At 46.7% G+C, this 21129-nt stretch overlaps 1 protein-coding gene across 2 annotated transcripts in view; it reads right to left on the bottom strand.

Annotated features, from left to right (window-relative positions):
* LOC138641641 (uncharacterized) overlaps positions 1-21129 on the bottom strand; it is a 49845-nt gene that overhangs the window by 15567 nt on the left and 13149 nt on the right. For both annotated transcript variants that reach the window (XM_069729187.1, XM_069729188.1), the window contains exons 2-5: positions 8484-8610; positions 8037-8165; positions 4279-4377; positions 3878-4045 (exon numbers count right to left, since the gene is read on the bottom strand). In XM_069729187.1, coding sequence (XP_069585288.1) covers positions 3878-4045; positions 4279-4377; positions 8037-8165; positions 8484-8610 — 523 coding nt within the window. The remainder of the gene's footprint in view (positions 1-3877; positions 4046-4278; positions 4378-8036; positions 8166-8483; positions 8611-21129) is intronic.

Below are 21129 nucleotides of genomic sequence, written 5' to 3'. Positions count from 1 at the left end.
GGATGCAGACATGAGGGAGTTGGTGTTGGATTTGTTGCGGTTCATTCTCACCCATAACTTTTTTACATTCAAGGACCGGTTCTTTTTACAGAAACGTGGGACCGCTATGGGGGCGGCTTGTGCGCCCTCCTATGCAAACCTCTTTCTCGGTTTTTGGGAGAGGGGTTTGCTATTGGACGGTGCACAGGCCGCTCCCCAAGTCCTTGGATGGTTTCGTTTTATTGATGACATTTTGTTTATATGGCAGGGATCTGCCATTGATTTAGAAGCATTTATGGTGGGTCTTAACCGCAACGAATCCAACATCAAGCTCACCTACATTTATGATCAAAGGATGGTATCTTTTTTGGACGTGGAGCTGTGTGTGCAGGAGGATGGATCAATATACACTGATATGCATCGCAAGAAAACATCGGTGAATGCGTTGCTACATGCATCTTCTGCACACCAACGCTCCACGATCACTGCCATTCCAACTGGTCAGTTTCTGCGTGCTCGTAGAATATGTACCTCGGATGCACTATTCGAGGGGCAGGCCAGGGACCTTGGGCGGAGATTTAGGGATCGTGGGTACAGCGGTAGAAGCATAAAGAAGGGCTATGTGAGAGCCAAGAATACTAAGAGAAGTGACCTTTTGGCTCCACAGGGTGGTAACTCTGGAAAGAAAAAAGGTAAGGAGATGGAAGTACGATTCATCTCGACCTATAACCAGCAATGGAACTTGATGAGAACTATCCTTAGGAAACACTGGTCAGTGTTACTAACAGACCCTGTCTTGAAAAAACAACTTCCACCAATACCTCTCATGACAGCACGAAGAGGGAAGAATTTTAGAGATGTACTGGTATCGAGCCACTATATCTCGAAATCTACTCCCATATTTGGCAATAGTAGCATTAGGAAAGGATTTTTTCCTTGTGGTAAATGCTTAGCTTGCAAAAATCATATTAGATCCACGTCCTTCACATCATCGAGCGGCCTTAAGACATATAACATCAGAGAGAACATCACATGTACGACTACGCATGTCGTATATTATGCTATGTGCAGTTGCAATCTGATATACATTGGACTAACATCACGTGAGTTACGGGTGAGAACCCGCGAACACATACGTGATATTGAGGCCGCTCGTGCTGTGGATGACGTGGATTCGTTGAAAACAATCCCCAGACATTTCAAACTCAAACATCAATGTAACTCTAAAGAGCTGAAAATCTGGGGGATTGATTGCGTTCATATGGGGATTAGAGGCGGTGATGCTATGCGGGTTCTAATGCAAAAAGAGTGCCGGTGGATAGTCAATCTTGACACAATGGTTCCACATGGACTGAATGAGCAACTTAGTTTTACATCATTTTTGTAAATGTCATCTCTGGACGTAGGATCATTATTTTTTACTCATGATTTTAATATATTTGTCTTTTTTCCTTTTTTGTCTTTTGTTCCCTTTTTAGTGATTTAGTGCTTTAGTTCTAGTTAAATTCACTTTTACATTATTGAATGAAGCTGGTTTGGACTCGGACCCTTAAACCTCATCTATTGGGAAAAGACTGCTGGATCCGGGATGTTATTGAATCTATATATCTGCACACTGTCACTTTAATACTACTTTGGTCCTAATTGTTATAACTTATTATTATTATAGTACTGTATCTGTATTTAATGTCACCCTTGTATATTAATAGTTATGTATCTTATTGTATTGTATCATGTATCGTGTCGTTATCACGGGCGCTAGGTTGTAATGCTCTTGTGCCTTGTAACTGGTTGCACTGATGTTAAATGAGGGATTATCTCCCAGACAGCTTGGTTCCAGCAGTGTTGTGTGGGTTGTGGTTTGCACATCTAGGGGCCGTCCTTACCATCTTGGGGCATGATATTCTCATGGATGCATATGAAGCCACTGTGGAGCCAGTGCGCATGTCTCTGATGCGGGCAATGGCTGCGGTATCGTCCTCGGCGCCTCGCTGTGACGTGTGCGGGTCAGTGACGTCACCGGTACTTCCCGATGACCCGCACCGCCATGTTGGCGCTGATGATGATGCGTCTTGCAGCGCCTGGATTCGTCACTGACATGCGCCGTTTATTGGCAACGCCGTGGATCATAAAAGGCAGAGAGACACGTGTATTATGCGAGCCCCCCGAGGAAGCCGTGGGCGAAACGCGCGTAGGGGCGCGTGCTGGCATCTATGGATGGAGTAAGGGGTAAGAATACAATATGGGACTAGTTCCCTTATATAGGTACTGATATTACTTTGGGGTCACTTGACCATGGGGCATTTCTGCTTTACCTAGTAATATGTTGTTTACCCTACGGGTGCTTGGAGATATAGGAAGTACTGGTAGTCTATACTTACTCCGTTTGGTATCCATGTGATATAATGTTTTTTACCTGCTCCCCGTCTCTATACCCATGATGCAGCATTGATTTTAGGGCACCTTTTTCCCAATATTCAAATTGACTCTGTTTATTATTATTTTGTTTATGTGTCTGGAGTTATGTTGTATTATTTATAAGTTTTTGTAAGTGTATTAATAAATATATTATTTTTTATTAAACAAGTTATGAGTTAAATACTTCATGTTTTTTAGTTTCTATACCCTGCAGACCATGGCTCCACTACAGCCTGCAGACCATGGCTCCACTACACCCTGCAGACCATGGCTCCACTACAGCCTGCAGACCATGGCTCCACTACACCCTGCAGACCATCGCTCCATCACACCCTGCAGACCATCGCTCCATCACACCCTGCACACCATCAGTCCATCACACCCTGCAGACCATGGCTCCACTACAGCCTGCAGACCATGGCTCCACTACAGCCTGCAGACCATGGCTCCACTACAGCCTGCAGACCATGGCTCCACTACAGCCTGCAGACCATGGCTCCACTACAGCCTGCAGACCATGGCTCCACTACACCCTGCAGACCATCGCTCCATCACACCCTGCAGACCATCAGTCCATCACACCCTGCAGACCATGGCTCCACTACAGCCTGCAGACCATCGCTCCATCACACCCTGCAGACCATCAGTCCATCACACCCTGCAGACCATCAGTCCATCACACCCTGCAGACCATGGCTCCACTACAGCCTGCAGACCATCGCTCCATCACACCCTGCAGACCATCAGTCCATCACACCCTGCAGACCATGGCTCCACTACACCCTGCAGACCATGGCTCCACTACACCCTGCAGACCATGGCTCCACTACAGCCTGCAGACCATGGCTCCACTACAGCCTGCAGACCATGGCTCCACTACAGCCTGCAGACCATGGCTCCACTACACCCTGCAGACCATGGCTCCACTACACCCTGCAGACCATGGCTCCACTACAGCCTGCAGACCATGGCTCCACTGTGATCACTGCACCGCGTGGATTCACGTGTCCAATACATTGTAATGATGTAATTTCTGTTGTGGAGACTCGTGTCTATGCTAGAGAAATTGACATGCTGCGGTCTGGCGAGATGCACCGCATGTCCGTCTCTGTGGGTGTCCACATAGTGGACATGGATTTCGATTTATTGAAATCCCATCCACTATGCTGTAACATTTGGACGCTGCATAAATATCATTATTATTAATAATATGCAGCCTCAAACCTGCAGCGTTTACTGATGAGCACCTACCCAAAGGATTTTTTAGACTGATACAATTTGTAACAAACATTAACAAACTAGGCAAGAAGAAGAAAGTTTCATTCATTGTCAACAAGCAGAGATCTTAAAACAGCAAAAAGTGGAGAAACAAAGTCTATTAGAAGGTTTCCTAACTTGCCATTATACAGGCTGTAAGCAGCACTGGCCCTTTAAATAGAAGAGCATACAGTACGTATGCCATATGTGGTGAGGGTCTCACCTCGGTCAGGGTGGTCACTCTCAGGCTGGGGGTCACACTCCGCTCGCAGCAGCCGAGGCAGCGGTCATTAATAGAGTTCGGTTCGGTCCCCAGATCTGCGATCCCCTCTGGTGCAATGAGGGTCCGGCCCACCCTGTTGGAGATCTGTGGAGCGGCGGAGGCTTTACCCTGAGCACAAAGACATGAAAATCTCAAACATCAGCGATAAGTCTCCTTGTCTCCATATACATACTGGTTTACACTCCAGTCACACCCAGAGCTGCATTCACAATTGTGCTGCCTTGCTGTTAGCGCTCAGGCTGCAGAGCGTCCCCCCGGGTCCTACAATGCAGTGCAGCCTGGGTATCCGCAGGTTCCGCTGTAGACTCCCCTCCGGGATCCTCGCCCTGTCGGTCACTTACCGGGGCGGTCACTTTGTCTCCACAGCAGCCGAGGCAGCGATATTCCCCGGTCCCGGGCTCTACCGGAGGTGGCGAAACCGTGTGCACCCCCCCAGCGACCTGCGGAGACGGGAGAAGATCATCATCAACACTTGTATGTGCGCAGTGTGTTACATGTTCACCATGTGTCCGTTACATGTGTGTACTATATAGCAAAAGTGTCGGCACCCTTAAAATTGTTCCAGAAAATGAAGTATTCCTCCCAGAACATAATTACATTCCTCATGTTTTGTTATACTCAGGTTTATTTCCTCTATGTAAATTGGAACATCACAAAAAATAGAGAAAAAAGGCAAACTGGACATAATTTCACACACAACCCCATAAATTGGCTGGACAAAATTATTGGCGCCCTCAACTTAATATTCGGAATAAATAACTACAATCAATCGCTTTCTATAACATCACAACCTTCTTTCACCTCAGCTGGAATTTTGGACGACTTTTCTTACAAACTGCTCCCGGTCTCTCATATGTGAAGGCGCCTTCAGAACTCTGCAGATCTTTGTTTCTATCTATTTCTGGGGGTTTCTTGAAGTACAGTGGGTCCGGAAAGTATTCAGACCCCTTTACAGGTTTCATTCTTTGCTTCATTGCAGCCATTTGGTAAATTCAAAAAAGTTCATTTTTTCCTCATTAATGTGCACTCTGCACCCCATCTTGACTGAAAAAAAAAAACAGAAATGTAGAATTTTATCACATGGTCATAAGTCTTCAGCCCCTTTGCTCGGACACTCATATGTAAGTCACATGTTGTCCATTTCCTTGTGATCCTCCTTGAGATGGTTCTACTCCTTCATTGGAGTCCAGCTGTGTGTAATTACACTGATAGGACTTGATTTGGAGCGGCGCACACCTGTCTATATAAGACCTCACAGCTCACAGTGCATGTCAGACCAAATGAGAATCATGAGGTCAAAGGAACTGGCCAAGGAGCTCGGAGACAGAATTGTGGCAAGGCACAGATCTGGCCAAGGTTACAACAGAATGTCTGCAGCACTCAAGGTTCCTAAGAGCACAGTGGCCTCCATGATCCTTAAATGGAAGAAGTTTGGAACCACCAGAAGTCTTCCTAGACCCGGACATCCAGCCAAACTGAGCAATCGTGGGAGAAGAGCCTTGGTGAGAGGTAAAGAAGAAGATGAAGAAGGGAGATAGGTGACTTTGTGGAACTTTCTCCTATCACTGCAGCCTCCACCAGTCGGGCCTTTATGGCAGAGTGGCTGACGGAAGCCTCTCCTCAGTGCAAGACATATGAAAGCCCACATAGAGTTTGCTAAAAAACACATGAAGGATTCCCAGACTATGAGAAATAAGATTCTCTGGTGTGATGAGATGAAGATAGACCTTTTCGGTGATAATTCTAAGCGGTATGTGTGGAGAAACCAGGCACTGCTCATCACCTGCCCAATACAATCCCTACAGTGAAGCATGGTGGTGGCAGCATCATGCTATGGGGGTGCTCATCAGCTGCAGGGACAGGACGACTGGTTGCCATTGAAGGAAACATGAATGCAGCCAAGTGCAGAGATATCCTGGATGAAAACCTCTTCCAGAGTGCTCTGGACCTCAGACTTGGCCGAAGGTTCACCTTCCAACAAGACAATGACCCTAAGCACACAGCTAAAATAACAAAGAAGCGGCTTCAGAACAACTCTGTGACCATTCTTGACCAACCCAGCCAGAGCCCTGACCTAAACTCAACGGAGCATCTCTGGAGAGACCTGAAAATGGCGTCCACCAACGTTCACCATCCAACCTGACGGAACTGGAGAGGATCTGCAAGGAAGAATAGTGGAGGATCCCCAAATCCAGGGGGGAAAAACTTGTTGCATCATTCCCAAGAAGACTCATGACTGTACGAGCTCAAAAGGGGCTTCTCCTCAATACTGAGCAAAGGGTCTGAAGACTTATGACCAGGTGAGCCTTCAGTTTTTCTTTTTTAATACATTTTCAAAAATTTCTACATTTCTGTTTTTATTTCAGTCAAGATGGGGCAGAGTGCACATTAATGAGAGAAAAATTAAGTTTTTTGAATTTACCAAATGGCTGCAAAGAAACAAAGAGTGAATAATTTAAAGTGGTCTGAATACTTTCTGTACCCACTGTACAAGGATGCAAACCCAGCTTTCTGACCCCGGGCACTACATTGCCACCCAAAATCCTTTGGTAATATTCAGATTTCATGATGCCTTGCATACAGTCAATGCAGCCAGTGAAAGAGGAAGCCAAACAACCCCAAAACATCTGTGAACCTCCACCATATTTCACTGTAGGTAGGGTGATGCATTCTCATTCCATTTTATGTAAACAGTAGAATAATGTGCTTTACCAAAAAAACTCTATCTTGGTCTCATCTATCCACAAGATTATTTCCCAGAAGGTACATTTCCCAGAAAGTACATTTTGGAAAACTGCAGTCTAGCTTTTTTATATCCCTGTGTCAGCAGTGGGGGTTTCCTGGGTCTGGATAGTTCGCTCAGACACTGATGCACCCTGAGCTTAAATTCTCTGGAACTTGATTGGTGCTGCTTAACCACCATCAGGACTATGCTGCAACCTTTCATCAATTTTACTCTGTCACGTTCAGAGAGATAAGCTATAGTGCCATGGGTTGTAAATTTCTTGATAATGTTGCGCACTATGGACAAAGGAACATCACGATCTCTGGAGATGGACTTGTAACCTTGAGACTGAATATTTTTCAACAATATTGGTTCTCATGTCCTCAGAACGTTCTCTTCTCCTCTTTCTGTTCTCCATGCTTAGTGTCGCACACACAGACACACAATGCAAAGATTGAGACAACTTCTCCCCTTTTTATCCTGTTTCAGGTGTGATTTTCATTTTGGAGGTTTTGTGTGAAATTATGTCCAATTTACCTTTTTTCTCTGTTTTGTGTTGTTCCAATACACACAAAGAAAATAAACATGTGTATAACAAAATGCGTAACTGCAACAATTTTCTGTGGAAAATACTTAATTTTCTGGAACAATTTAAAGGGTGCCAACACTTTTGGCCATGTTTACTGTGTGTGTTATATGTGTATTATATGTGTGAGTTATATGTCTACTGTGTGTGTTATCATTTGTGTATTGACTATTATATATTTATATTAGATGTTTATTATTTGTATTGTGTGTGTATGGAGGTCATACAGGCACGTGGAGGCCACACACACTACTGAGCATCATTTCCTTGTCTTGAGGCATTTCCACTGAAGTTGGATCAGCCTGTAATTTGATTTTCCACTTTGATTTTGAGCATCATTCCAAGTCCAGACCGGCGTGGGATATTAATTTTGACTTGCATTGATAATTTTTATGTTTTATTGTTTTGAACACATTCCAGTATTTAATGAATAAAGATTTACAATTGGAATATTTTGTTCAGTGATGTCTAGGATGTGGGATTTTAGCATTCCCTTTATTTTTTGAGCAGTGTAGTAACATTATTATTTATTTATATAGCACCATTAATTCCATGGTGTTGTACACAAAGGGGTTACGTACAGAGTTATAGATATTGTTTACAGTACACAAATTTACAATGACAGACAGGTAAAGAGGGGCGAGGACACTGTCCTTGCGGACTTACATTCTACAGGATAATGTGGAACATCTCCTTAGTATTTCTGCAACCCGCACCCTCTACCTGACATTCTGATATCAGCCACTAGGGAGCGATGTCCTCAGTGCGGCCCCTCACAGTGAACTCACCAGGAATGCCAGAGACCGGTGCCCGGGGTTGTAAGACCAGATATTTTTCTTCCTCCCACGTTGGATCATGCGCACCGGCTGCCTTTGGCCTCGCTTCTTCACAGCCTCCACCTGCCCGGACGCTTTCATCTGTTAGACACATGGAGAAAAGCATATATTTATCTCTATACACCGAATCCTGCTGACACTGAAGGAGTCTGTGAAGATTATTAGCGTCTTCAGTTTATTTAAAAGCCATGAGTGACCAGAGAAACGTCATTTTATTTTTTAAATTCAGGAGAATGCAATACCCTCAGTGCCCTGCAGGTGTCTCCGTTACTGCCCTCTTATCTGGGAACCACACAGATCCAGAAGTCAGACCCCCCAGTGCTGGGCTGACCCCCCAACCCTCGGCCTTGGTTCTTGCCCGCGTGGTCCGCATACCACCACCATGAGTAGATCACCCACCTGCCCCCTACGAGGACTGTTTCCCTCTACAATCACACTGAGGGCGGTCAGCAGAAGGGTCATGGATGTGAGGGTGTTCATGGCGCCACAAGTCCAGAACTCGCTGAAGGTTTCAAGTCTTGAGGGTCTGTAAAATGAAAAAAGAAGAGATGGAGGATGCTGGTGAGTGTATAGTGCAGGGAATCACATACATGGTCAGCGCGGCTCTGCCCCCAGGATTCACACTGCACAGCAGCGCATTGTGGGCGGGGCTGCAGCACATTGTGGGCGGGGCTGCAGTGTGAGTGACAGCTCAGCTCACAGCTCATTAGGTTCCAGGGTCTATAGAACAAGAATGTAGCTGGTCCGCTGCGATCCCCACCCTGTCAGCCAGGCCCACCCTAAGCGAAAGACCCCGGCCGCAGATGAGCAGGAAATGTCTCACACACGGACAGTTCTGCTGATGGTAGAAAGTCAGGAATGGGGGGCAGAGCGGACCACCTGCCCGGTACCCCGATTCACAGCCAGAAATCTGCTGAAATAAAGATCTATGGGCAAAATATGGCTCCATCCATTCATCTATGAGAAATGACCCAACATGGCTGTGTATGAGAATAAAGAATGACATCAACATAGACGTGATAGACCCCGGAACATTACAGAGCGGGGGGCCGACTGCTGAGGAGCAGAGGGCAGAAAAGGCACCAACTGACCCCACAACTGCAGAGTCCAGAACGCCTCCATTTTGTTTTTATCTTAGGTTTAGTGGCCGGTGTGAACACGCGCTTACACACCGCACGCACACCAGTATGAAGGAGATGGACGTGCTGCCCACATTCCCCCATGAAGAAACAAGTAGACTATTAGATTGTTATGTGAAGTACAATGTGAGAGATCAGGATTATTGTGCTTGGTCACCAGAAACGTGTTGATATCGCATTTTATTCACTGTCTACGCTGATGGTTTTTTTCACTACCTCGTTGAGCTGGATTCTCATTTTTTTTTTTGATTACTACACGCCGTGACACAGCGGTTCCGTGATCCGAGTTCCTTAGGGTGTCAACAATGGGGAGCTGGACTTTGTTCTATTTCAGGTAGACTGAGGACAGAGAAGCCCCAGTAGGTGGATTTGGAGGGGGGGCACATATACTAAAATCCTTTGGTAATCCTCAGATTTAATGATGCCTTGCACACAGTCAAGGCACGCAGTGCCAGAGACAGCAATTCCAAAAGATCTTTGCCCCTCCACCATATTTGACTGTAGGCGCTGTGTTCTTTTCTTTGTAGGCCTCATTCCATTTTTGGTAAACAGTAGAATGATTTGCTTTATCAAAAAGCTCTATCTTGGTCTCATCTGACAACAAGACGCTTTCCCAGAAGGATTTTGTCTTACTCATGAACATTTTAGCAATCTGCACCCTAGCATTTTAATGTCTGTATGTCAGCAGTGGGGTCCTCCTGGGCCTCCTGCCAGAGCATTTCATTTCATATACATGTGGACGGATAGTTCGTGCTGATGTTGATGCTCCCTGAGCTTGAATGTCTTTAGACCTTGATAGCGGCTACTTATCCACCATCCGGACTATCCTGCGCTGCGACCTTTAATCAATTTTTCTCTGTCGTCCGCGTCCAGAAAGATTAGCTACAGTGCCATGGGTTGTAAACTTCTTTATTGTGTTGTGCACTGTGGACAAAGAAACATCAAGATCTCGAGACGGACTTGTCACCTTAAGAATATTGATATTGTGCAACAATTTTGGTTCTCAAGTCCTCAGACCGTTCTCTTCTCCTCTTTCTGTTCTCCATGCTTAGTGTGGCACACACAGACACACAATGCAAAGATTGAGGGAACTTCTCCCCTTTTTATCTGGTTTCAGGTGTGATTTTCATATTGCCTACACCTGTTACTTGCCACAGGTGAGTGTGAACGAGCGTCACATGCTTGAAGCAAGGTTCCTTACCTATAATTTTGTAAAGGTGCCAACAATTTTGTCCTGACCATTTATGGGGTGTGTGTGAAATTATGTCCAATTTGCCTTTTTTTTCTCAGTTTTTTTGTGTTGCTCCAAAACACAGAAAGGAAATAAACCTGTGTATAATAAAACGTGTAAATAATTTTCTGTTAGAAATACTTCATTTTCTGGAACAATTTCCAGGGGGCCGACACTTTAGGCCATGACTGTATCACGCAGTGATGTTCATTGCTCTTACATTGGTGCCAGTGAATAGCGCAGGTCTTTCAGTCGTCGTGGTGTTTTCCTAATAACTGACACTATGACCTCATTTAGCGATGACATCACGGCTTTATGTAATGACATCACTGCGTGATGTCACCATTGCCCCTTCTGTCTGCCTGGCTCACATAGATGGTGGGAGCTGCTGGGCGCTATTCTGCACGTCCGTGCGGAGTTCTTAAAGGGGGCATCATTCTGCCCTGTAGTGGGGGCAGTGCGGGGGCATCACATATGGCTCACAGCTCCATGTTCTTGCCTTTTAATTTTGTTTTCCGCGTTCTTTTTCTAAACTGTTTCCAGATGATTCTCTCAATTGTTCTAATATAAAGTATCTGCTCCAATTCCTCCATATTTTCAAGATCTCCGCTTGCTCTCAGTGACTGGCGATAGTCTTATCTTCACACAGCTGCAGTTTTGTCACCATGTGTCAGTGACCAAGCCCACCCCCTCCCCCCCTCCAAAGTGCACTGCGTGGCTCACAAGAGGTTAATACTGGGTATATACTGAATTATATCCTGCCAGGACTCATCCCGCAGACATGGACCCAGACACAAATCATTTCCAGACACCATATATTTATTAGAAGCTCTGGTGGGCTCCGGATGGCTCCCGCTGAATGGATGGGCCCCCGCCAGCTCCACGTCCTCAGCCCCCTTGTGGTTATGAGCCCCCTCTCCAACCTGACCACAGACAGCAGAGTGAAAACTGCAAGAGAAAAGCAGTAATGTCTCTGAGTATCCAGTGTCTGACGACCACGCCTGCCCCTCAGCTGATGATGTCACAGGGCACTGCATGTGATGTCATCACTCCGCATTACTAGATCATCTCATGTGATGTCATCACTCCGCATTACTAGATCATCTCCTGTGATGTCATCACTCTGCATTACTAGATCATCTCCTGTGATGTCATCACTCTGCATTACTAGATCATCTCATGTGATGTCATCACTCCGCATTACTAGATCATCTCATGTGATGTCATCACTCTGCATTACTAGATCATCTCCTGTGATGTCATCACTCTGCATTACTAGATCATCTCCTGTGATGTCATCACTCTGCATTACTAGATCATCTCGTGTGATGTCATCACTCTGCATACTAGATCATCTCCTGTGATGTCATCACTCTGCATTACTAGATCATCTCCTGTGATGTCATCACGCTGCATTACTAGATCATCTCATCTGATGTCATCACTCTGCATTACTAGATCATTTCATCTGATGTCATCACTCTGCATTACTAGATCATCTTGTGATGTCATCACTCTGCATTACTAGATCATCTCGTGTGATGTCATCATGCTGCATTACTAGATCATCTCGTGATGTCATCACTCTGCATTACTAGATCATCTCATGTGATGTCATCAGTCTGCATTACTAGATCATCTCCTGTGATGTCATCACTCTGCATTACTAGATCATCTCGTGTGATGTCATCACTCTGCATTACTAGATCATCTCGTGTGATGTCATCACGCTGCATTACTAGATTATCTCATCTGATGTCATCACTCTGCATTACTAGATCTCATCTGATGTCATCACTCTGCATTACTAGATCATCTCATGTGATGTCATCACGCTGCATTACTAGATCTCATGTGATGTCATCACTCTGCATTACTAGATCTCATCTGATGTCATCACGCTGCATTACTAGATCATCTCGTGATGTCATCACTCTGCATTTCTAGATCATTTCATCTGATGTCATCACTCTGCATTACTAGATCATCTCGTGATGTCATCACTCTGCATTACTAGATCATCTCGTGTGATGTCATCATGCTGCATTACTAGATCATCTCGTGATGTCATCACTCTGCATTACTAGATCATCTCCTGTGATGTCATCACTCTGCATTACTAGATCATCTCGTGTGATGTCATCACTCTGCATTACTAGATCATCTCGTGTGATGTCATCACGCTGCATTACTAGATCATCTCATCTGATGTCATCACTCTGCATTACTAGATCATCTCATGTGATGTCATCACTCTGCATTACTAGATCATCTCATGTGATGTCATCACTCTGCATTACTAGATCTCATGTGATGTCATCACTCTGCATTACTAGATCATCTTGTGATGTCATCACTCTGCATTACTAGATCTCATCTGATGTCATCACGCTGCATTACTAGATCATCTTGTGATGTCATCACTCTGCATTACTAGATCATCTTGTGAGGTCATCACTCTGCATTACTAGATCATCTCCTGTGATGTCATCACTCTGCATTACTAGATCATCTCCTGTGATGTCATCACTCTGCATTAATAGATCATCTCATCTGATGTCATCACTCTGCATTACTAGATCATCTCATGTGATGTCATCATTCTGCATTACTAGATCATCTCATGTTATGTCATCACACTGCATTACTAGATCATCTCGTGTGATGTCATCACGCTGCATTACTAGATCATCTCATCTGATGTCATCACTCTGCATTACTAGATCATCTCATGTGATGTCATCATTCTGCATTGCTAGATCATCTCATGTGATGTCATCACTCTGCATTACTAGATCTCATCTGATGTCATCACGCTGCATTACTAGATCATCTCGTGATGTCATCACTCTGCATTACTAGATCATCTCCTGTGATGTCATCACTCTGCATTACTAGATCATCTCATCTGATGTCATCACTCTGCATTACTAGATCATCTCGTGATGTCATCACTCTGCATTACTAGATCATCTCGTGTGATGTCATCACGCTGCATTACTAGATCATCTCGTGATGTCATCACTCTGCATTACTAGATCATCTCATCTGATGTCATCACTCTGCATTACTAGATCATCTCGTGATGTCATCACTCTGCATTACTAGATCATCTCATCTGGTGTAATCACGCTGCATTACTAGATCATCTCGTGATGTCATCACTCTCCATTACTAGATCATCTCATCTGATGTCATCACGCTGCATTACTAGATCATCTCGTGATGTCATCACTCTGCATTACTAGATCATCTCGTGTGATGTCATCACGCTGCATTACTAGATCATCTCATCTGATGTCATCACTCTGCATTACTAGATCATCTCCTGTGATGTCATCACTCTGCATTACTAGATCTTCTCATGTGATGTCATCACTCTGCATTACTAGATCATCTCATGTGATGTCATCACTCTGCATTACTAGATCATCTCATGTGATGTCATCACTCTGCATTACTAGATCATCTCGTGATGACATCACTTTTCCATTGATTTCTGCTTTGGCCTTTTAGAGCGTCAGTGTTACGCCTGGTGATCCCCCTCCACACATGAGATGCCCCTGAACCTCGTCTGTAGGGGAGGGGGGTCACATACTTTATCGTTCGCCCCACTACTATTCATATTTATAGCCTGTGCAAGAATAACAAGAGCTGTTATATAAGATTTGTTATAGCACATATGTATTAGGTCTTATACTCCAATCACATCCAGAGCTGCATTCACAATTCTGCAGGTGGAAGTCATTCTGGACCTTAGCTGTGCCAGCTGACCTCCCACAATACAGTATTGTGAATGCAGCTCTGGATGTGACTGGAATAATAGACACGAGATAACCAGGATCAGAGGAAAGAAGAGAAGCAGAAATAATCAGATCTGCGCCCCAGACACAGGATCTATGTCTCAGCTTGTTATTCATTTATTCTTATGGGCATGTCTTTCACTTCCGGTTCAGGGGTCAAGACTTCTCTTCCTCTGGCAGCCATTTCATTTTCAGTTTACTTGCAGTTGTGAGAGGACACGCTTTAACCGGCTTGGAAGGCATCAGTCTTTCGACCTCTCTTGCTGCTCACACTTGCAGTTATACTTGGTGCTACATCTTACTGTACCTTGTCTACACCTGCATTTCTGGAGAAAGTTCTGTATTACCAGTTACCGGCTGTATGTCCAGATTTACAAAATAAACAAGTCTGGACTGCACAATCCCTGGAGTGCATCATCTCTCCGGACGCTGAGCAGCATTGGTCCTGTCTGCCTCACATCGAGGAAATACGAAGGTACGATTATCTCTCACAACTCTTATTAGTCAACGACACCTCCATTCGCCTCATGTGGGGACAGAACACCCTGTAATGGGGCATGTCTGTCCCTGAGCCCCAGACACTGGGTCTATGTCTCCCCTGTAATGGGACATGTCTGTCCCTGAGCCCCAGACACGGGGGTCTATGTCTCCGCTGTAATGGGGCATGTCTGTCCCTGCGCCCCAGACACGGGGTCTATGTCTCCTCTGTAATAAGGCATGTCTGTCCCTGCGCCCCAGACACGGGGGTCTATGTCTCCCCTGTAATGGGGCATGTCTGTCCCTGCGCCCCAGACACGGGGTCTATGTCTCCCCTCTAATGGGGCATGTCTGTCCCTGAGCCCCAGACACGGGGTCTATGTCTCCCCTCTAATGGGGCATGTCTGTCCCTGAGCCCCAGACACGGGGTCTATGTCTCCCCTGTAATGGGGCATGTCTGTCCCTGCGCCCCAGACACGGGGTCTATGTTTCCCCTGTAATGGGGCATGTCTGTCCCTGCACCCCAGACACGGGGTCTATGTCTCCCCTGTAATGGGGCATGTCTGTCCCTGCGCCCCAGACACGGGGTCTATGTCTCCCCTCTAATGGGGCATGTCTGTCCCTGAGCCCCAGACACGGGGTCTATGTCTCCCCTGTAATGGGTCATGTCTGTCCCTGAGCCCCAGACACGGGGTCTATGTCTCCCCTGTAATGAGTCATGTCTGTCCCTGAGCCCCAGACACGGGGTCTATGTCTCCCCTGTAATGGGGCATGTCTGTCCCTGAGCCCCAGACACGGGGGTCTATGTCTCCCCTGTAATGGGGCATGTCTGTCCCTGAGCGCCAGACATGGGGTCTATGTCTCCCCTGTAATGGGGCATGTCTGTCCCTGCGCCCCAGACACGGGGTCTATGTCTCCCCTGTAATGGGGCATGTCTGTCCCTGAGCCCCAGACATGGGGTCTATGTCTCCCCTGTAATGGGGCATGTCTGTCCCTGAGCCCCAGACACAGGGACTATGTCTCCCCTGTAATTGGGCATGTCTGTCCCTGAGCCCCAGACACGGGGTCTATGTCTCCCCTGTAATGGGGCATGTCTGTCCCTGAGCCCCAGATACGGGGGTCTATGTCTCCCCTGTAATGGGGCATGTCTGTCCCTGAGCCCCAGATACGGGGGTCTATGTCTCCCCTGTAATGGGGCATGTCTGTCCCTGATCCCCAGATACGGGGGTCTATGTCTCCCCTGTAATGGGGCATGTCTGTCCCTGAGCCCCAGATACGGGGGTCTATGTCTCCCCTGTAATGGGGCATGTCTGTCCCTGAGCCCCAGACACGGGGTCTATGTCTCCCCTGTAATGGGGCATGTCTGTCCCTGAGCCCCAGTCACGGGGTCTATGTCTCCCCTGTAATGGGTCATGTCTGTCCCTGAGCCCCAGACACGGGGTCTATGTCTCCCCTGTAATGGGGCATGTCTGTCCCTGAGCCCCAGATATGGGGGTCTATGTCTCCCCTGTAATGGGGCATGTCTGTCCCTGAGCCCCAGATATGGGGGTCTATGTCTCCCCTGTAATGGGGCATGTCTGTCCCTGTGTAATGACCAGAGGTCCGAATAAGATCCAGTGAGTCACAAACCAAGACCAAGGCAGAAATCTCCAACGGTATTTACTCAAAGGCAAATTAATCAAGGTAATATGGAGAATATTAAGGCAGATGCACCCCAAAGATACACTAATTCAGCAGCAGCTGAAATCACTGTGCCACTCAAAGGTCTCCTGAGAACTGTGTACTACAACAGACTAGTAAGAAATTTACCTAACAGGCAACTAAAAAAACAGGAACAAGTGTAAATTGAATGTAGTGTTATTAAGGGAGCCCCTGGAATGGCACATTGAGTACAGCCGCACACATACAGCCGCACATTATAAGTTCATGCTAAAGACATACAATTCTGCCCTTCACCTCTCCAAACAAACCTACTTCAACACCCTCATCACCTCCCTGTCCAATAACCCTAAACGTCTCTTTGACACGTTCCAGTCCCTACTCAACCCAAGAGCGCAGGCCCCAACCACGGATCTCCGTGCTGACAATCTGGCCAATTACTTCAAAGAAAAAATTGACCATATTCGACAGGAAATCATCTCCCAATCTCTTCATACCATGCACTGTCCTCCCTCCCCCACTGCATCTAGTTCACTCTCTGACTTTGAACCAGTTACAGAAGAAGAAGTAAGCAGGCTCCTTGCATCTTCTCGCCCGACCACTTGCACCAGTGACCCCATTCCGTCACATTTCCTCCAGTCCCTTTCCCCGGCTGTCACCTCTCACCTAACAAAAATATTCAACCTTTCCCTCACTTCCGGTATTTTTCCCTCCTCATTTAAGCATGCCATCATACATCCATTACTTAAAAAACCATCCCTCGACCAAAACTGTGCCGCTAATTATAGACCTGTCTCTAATCTTCCCTTCATCTCTAAACTCCTCGAACGCCTGGTCCACTCCCGTCTTACCCGCTATCTCTCAGATAACTCTCTTCTCGACCCTCTTCAATCTGGTTTCCGCTCTTTACACTCTACTGAAACTGCCCTCACTAAAGTCTCTAATGACCTACTAACAGCTAAATCTAATGGTCACTACTCCATGCTAATTCTCTTGGATCTCTCTGCAGCATTTGATACTGTGGATCATCAGCTCCTCCTCACTATGCTCCGCTCCATCGGCCTCAAGGACACCGTTCTCTCCTGGTTCTCCTCCTATCTCTCTGACCGATCCTTCACTGTATGTTTCGCTGGTTCCTCCTCCTCTCACCTTCCCCTTACTGTTGGGGTTCCTCAAGGATCAGTCCTAGGCCCCCTCCTCTTCTCTTTGTATACTGCCCCTATTGGACAAACAATCAGTAGATTTGGTTTCCAGTACCATCTCTATGCTGACGACACCCAACTATACACTTCTTCTCCTGATCTCACGCCTGCCTTATTAGAAAACACCAGTGATTGTCTTACCGCTGTCTCTAGCATCATGTCCTCCCTCTATCTGAAACTAAACCTGTCAAAAACTGAACTCCTCGTGTTTTCTCCCTCTACTAACCTACCTTTGCCTGACATTGCCATCTCCGTTTGCGGTTCCACCATTACTCCAAAGCAACATGCCCGCTGCCTTGGGGTCATCCTTGACTCTGACCTTTCATTCACCCCCCACATCCGATCACTGGCTCGCTCTTCTTACCTGCATCTCAAAAACATTTCTAGAATTCGCCCTTTTCTTACTTTCGACTCTGCAAAAACTCTTACTGTTTCACTTATTCATTCTCGTCTGGACTATTGTAACTCTCTACTAATCGGCCTCCCTCTTACCAAACTCTCCCCGCTCCAATCTGTCCTGAATGCTGCTGCCAGGATCATATTCCTCACCAACCGTTACACCGATGCCTCTACCTTGTGCCAGTCATTACACTGGTTACCCATCCACTCAAGAATCCAGTACAAAACTACTACCCTCATCCACAAAGCACTCCATGGCTCAGCACCACCCTACATCTCCTCTCTGGTCTCAGTCTACCACCCTACCCGTGCCCTCCGCTCCGCTGATGACCTCAGGTTAGCATCCTCAATAATCAGAACCTCCCACTCCCGTCTCCAAGACTTTACACGTGCTGCGCCGATTCTTTGGAATGCACTACCTAGGATAATACGATTAATCCCCAATCCCCACAGTTTTAAGCGTGCCCTAAAAACTCATTTGTTCAGACTGGCCTACCGCCTCAATGCATTAACCTAACGATCCCTGTGTGGCCTATATTAAAAAAAAAAAAAAAAAAATTAATTAACTGGTTCATGCAGCTTTACATGAACACCCAAGCCTTACACTATGGCTGGTCCGAATAACTATAGCAATTGTTACCATCCACCTCTCGTGTCTCCCCTTTTCCTCATAGTTTGTAAGCTTACGAGCAGGGCCCTCACTCCTCTTGGTATCTGTTTTGAACTGTATTTCTGTTATGCTGTAATGTCTATTGTATGTACAAGTCCCCTCTATAATTTGTAAAGCGCTGCGGAATATGTTGGCGCTATATAAATAAAAATTATTATTATTATATTATTATTATAACTTACACAACTCTAATATAAGATACACCTCTAAAGTAACAATTTAACACTCTGAGCAGAGATACCCGGGTATCTATAACTATGGTACCGTATCCTGAGATGGATTTCCTCTCAGGCAGGAATCCGCAGAGGCTGTAGCCAGTTCATATCTTCAGCGCCAATAAGTTACAGCAAGCTCCTCTTGTCTTGTCGGCCGATGCCGAGCCCAAACGCCGGGGACTTAGTTAGTGGTCTCACGATGTAGTCTCTGCTTCTGTAGCTCCTAGGAATGGTTCCACGACAATCCGTCCGTCTCTGTATCAGCAGTCTGTCCAGACTTGTTCCTCCACTCAATGCACAGGGAATCCACAGACTTCCAAATTGGTACTGGGTTCTTAGCAAAGTCTCCGTCTTTTCTTAGATAAAGGGTTCGCTCCTCTCCAGGAAACGTTAGCAACACAAGTCTCTCACAGAGTTAAACAAAAGGTTAGCTCTTCTCCAGGGGAACGTTAGCAACAAAAAGTCTCTCAAAAGCTTCTTTTCCTCCAAAAACACTTGCAGTAAATCCACACAGTCTCTTTTTAAGATCTCACAGCAGCTTCTCCTTTTCTTCCCGCCTTTTCTCTCTCAGCTCTCACTTCCTACTTTCACTTTACACTCGAGACTCTAGACCCCACCCCGCAGCACACATTGTCTCTGGGAGGTCTGTCCTCTGCTGCAACAGGCAAAAACCACAGGGTCCTAGTGCCCTCTCAGTGGGACTACAGTTCACCCTCTTACATGCCACCCCACTAGAGGTTGGCGTCCTCGACATACCTTCCCACTCAAATTCATCTTGAGCATATCGCTGAGGCGGTATTCCTGCCGTAGATCGTGTAGTTCTCCTGAGTCCTACATCAACAGGTGCGACCTTAGAGGGAGCTAGAGTCTCTTCCGTGGTCGTGTTAGTGGGCGTAAGTGGAGTTGTCTCCTCCTGCGGCTCGATGTCCTGTGATACAGCGTCAGGACCAAGCAGTTGACCTGATGCACTCTCCTCAACAACATCCTCCATATCCCCAACATTCTCATCACCCGAGGCCAGATCGGTCACAGGGGGCAAATAAGCAGGCGCAGGAGTAAGCACACCATCAAACTCAAGATCATTCAGAGCTTCCGCCCCTTGGAACATGGCCTCTGGCTCTAGGGGGGTAGGCGCCGAATCTTCAAACCAGCACCGTTGTAACATGTTACGATGCAAATTACGGGTTGGCCCCCCTGTCCCCACCGGTTCGACCTCGTACACTGGAATCTCAGGGTTCACCTGTTTTTTTATCAGATACGGTATCGCCTCCCATCGGTCACTCAGCTTTCCTGACCGTCGTTTTGTCCTCACCAACACTCTGTCCCCCGGAGAGAACAACTCTGTTTGTACAGGTCGCGTGTCCTTATGGACCACCTGTCGAAGGCGGTCGCCCACCACCTGATGCACCACTCTCAACCGCCGCCGATGCTCTCGTACCCACTCGCATGCAGTCCGAAGGGGGGCGGAGGAGGGATCTGGCATGTTCAAATCCTCAATGTCTCGGCCAGGTCTACCAAACATCAACATGTGTGGTGAGTAACCAGTAGTACTGTGCACCCTGTTATTGTAAGCCCACATCAATTCGGGGAGATAGTCAGGCCAGCATGTCTGTTGCTGACTCTCTAAGGACCTCAACATTTGCAACAGGGTCCGATTAAAACGCTCACACGCCCCGTTACCCTGAGGGTGGTAAGGCGTTGTTCTCGACTGCTCGATACCATAGAGCTGGTGCAACTCTTTCATCAGCGTCCCCTGAAAGCAGGCCCCTTGATCTGAATGTATTCTCTGCGGACACCCGAACACTTGGAAGAAATGTCGGCACACTGCCTCAGCCGCCGACTTGGCCGTCTGATCTCTTGTCGGCACCGCTACAGCATACTTGGTAAAGTGATCTGTCATCACCAGGCAATAGGAGTACCCTGACGTAGAGTACCCTATCAACACGTAGTCAATCATGAGTAGCTCCAGTGGAGCTGAAGTCTTAATAGACTGTGTGGGAGCCCGCTGCTCAGGGCTTTTGTTGAGCCCACAAATTCGGCACTGCCGACACGCGTCGGCCACCATCCCTCCCAACTCAGGGCAGTAGAGGACTCGCTGCAACCACTGAAGTGTCTTTTCACTTCCAAAATGGGCCCCCTTCTCATGCGCCTCACGAGCGACCACTGGCCCCATCCCCACAGGAATTATCAGTTGGTACCGATGCTGCAGCTCCGATGGCAGGTACACCTTACGATACAAAAGACCTTGTT

Source organism: Ranitomeya imitator, chromosome 6 (assembly GCF_032444005.1).
Source record: "Ranitomeya imitator isolate aRanImi1 chromosome 6, aRanImi1.pri, whole genome shotgun sequence".
NCBI lineage: Eukaryota > Metazoa > Chordata > Amphibia > Anura > Dendrobatidae > Ranitomeya > Ranitomeya imitator.
This window is presented reverse-complemented; position numbering and strand designations above follow the sequence as displayed.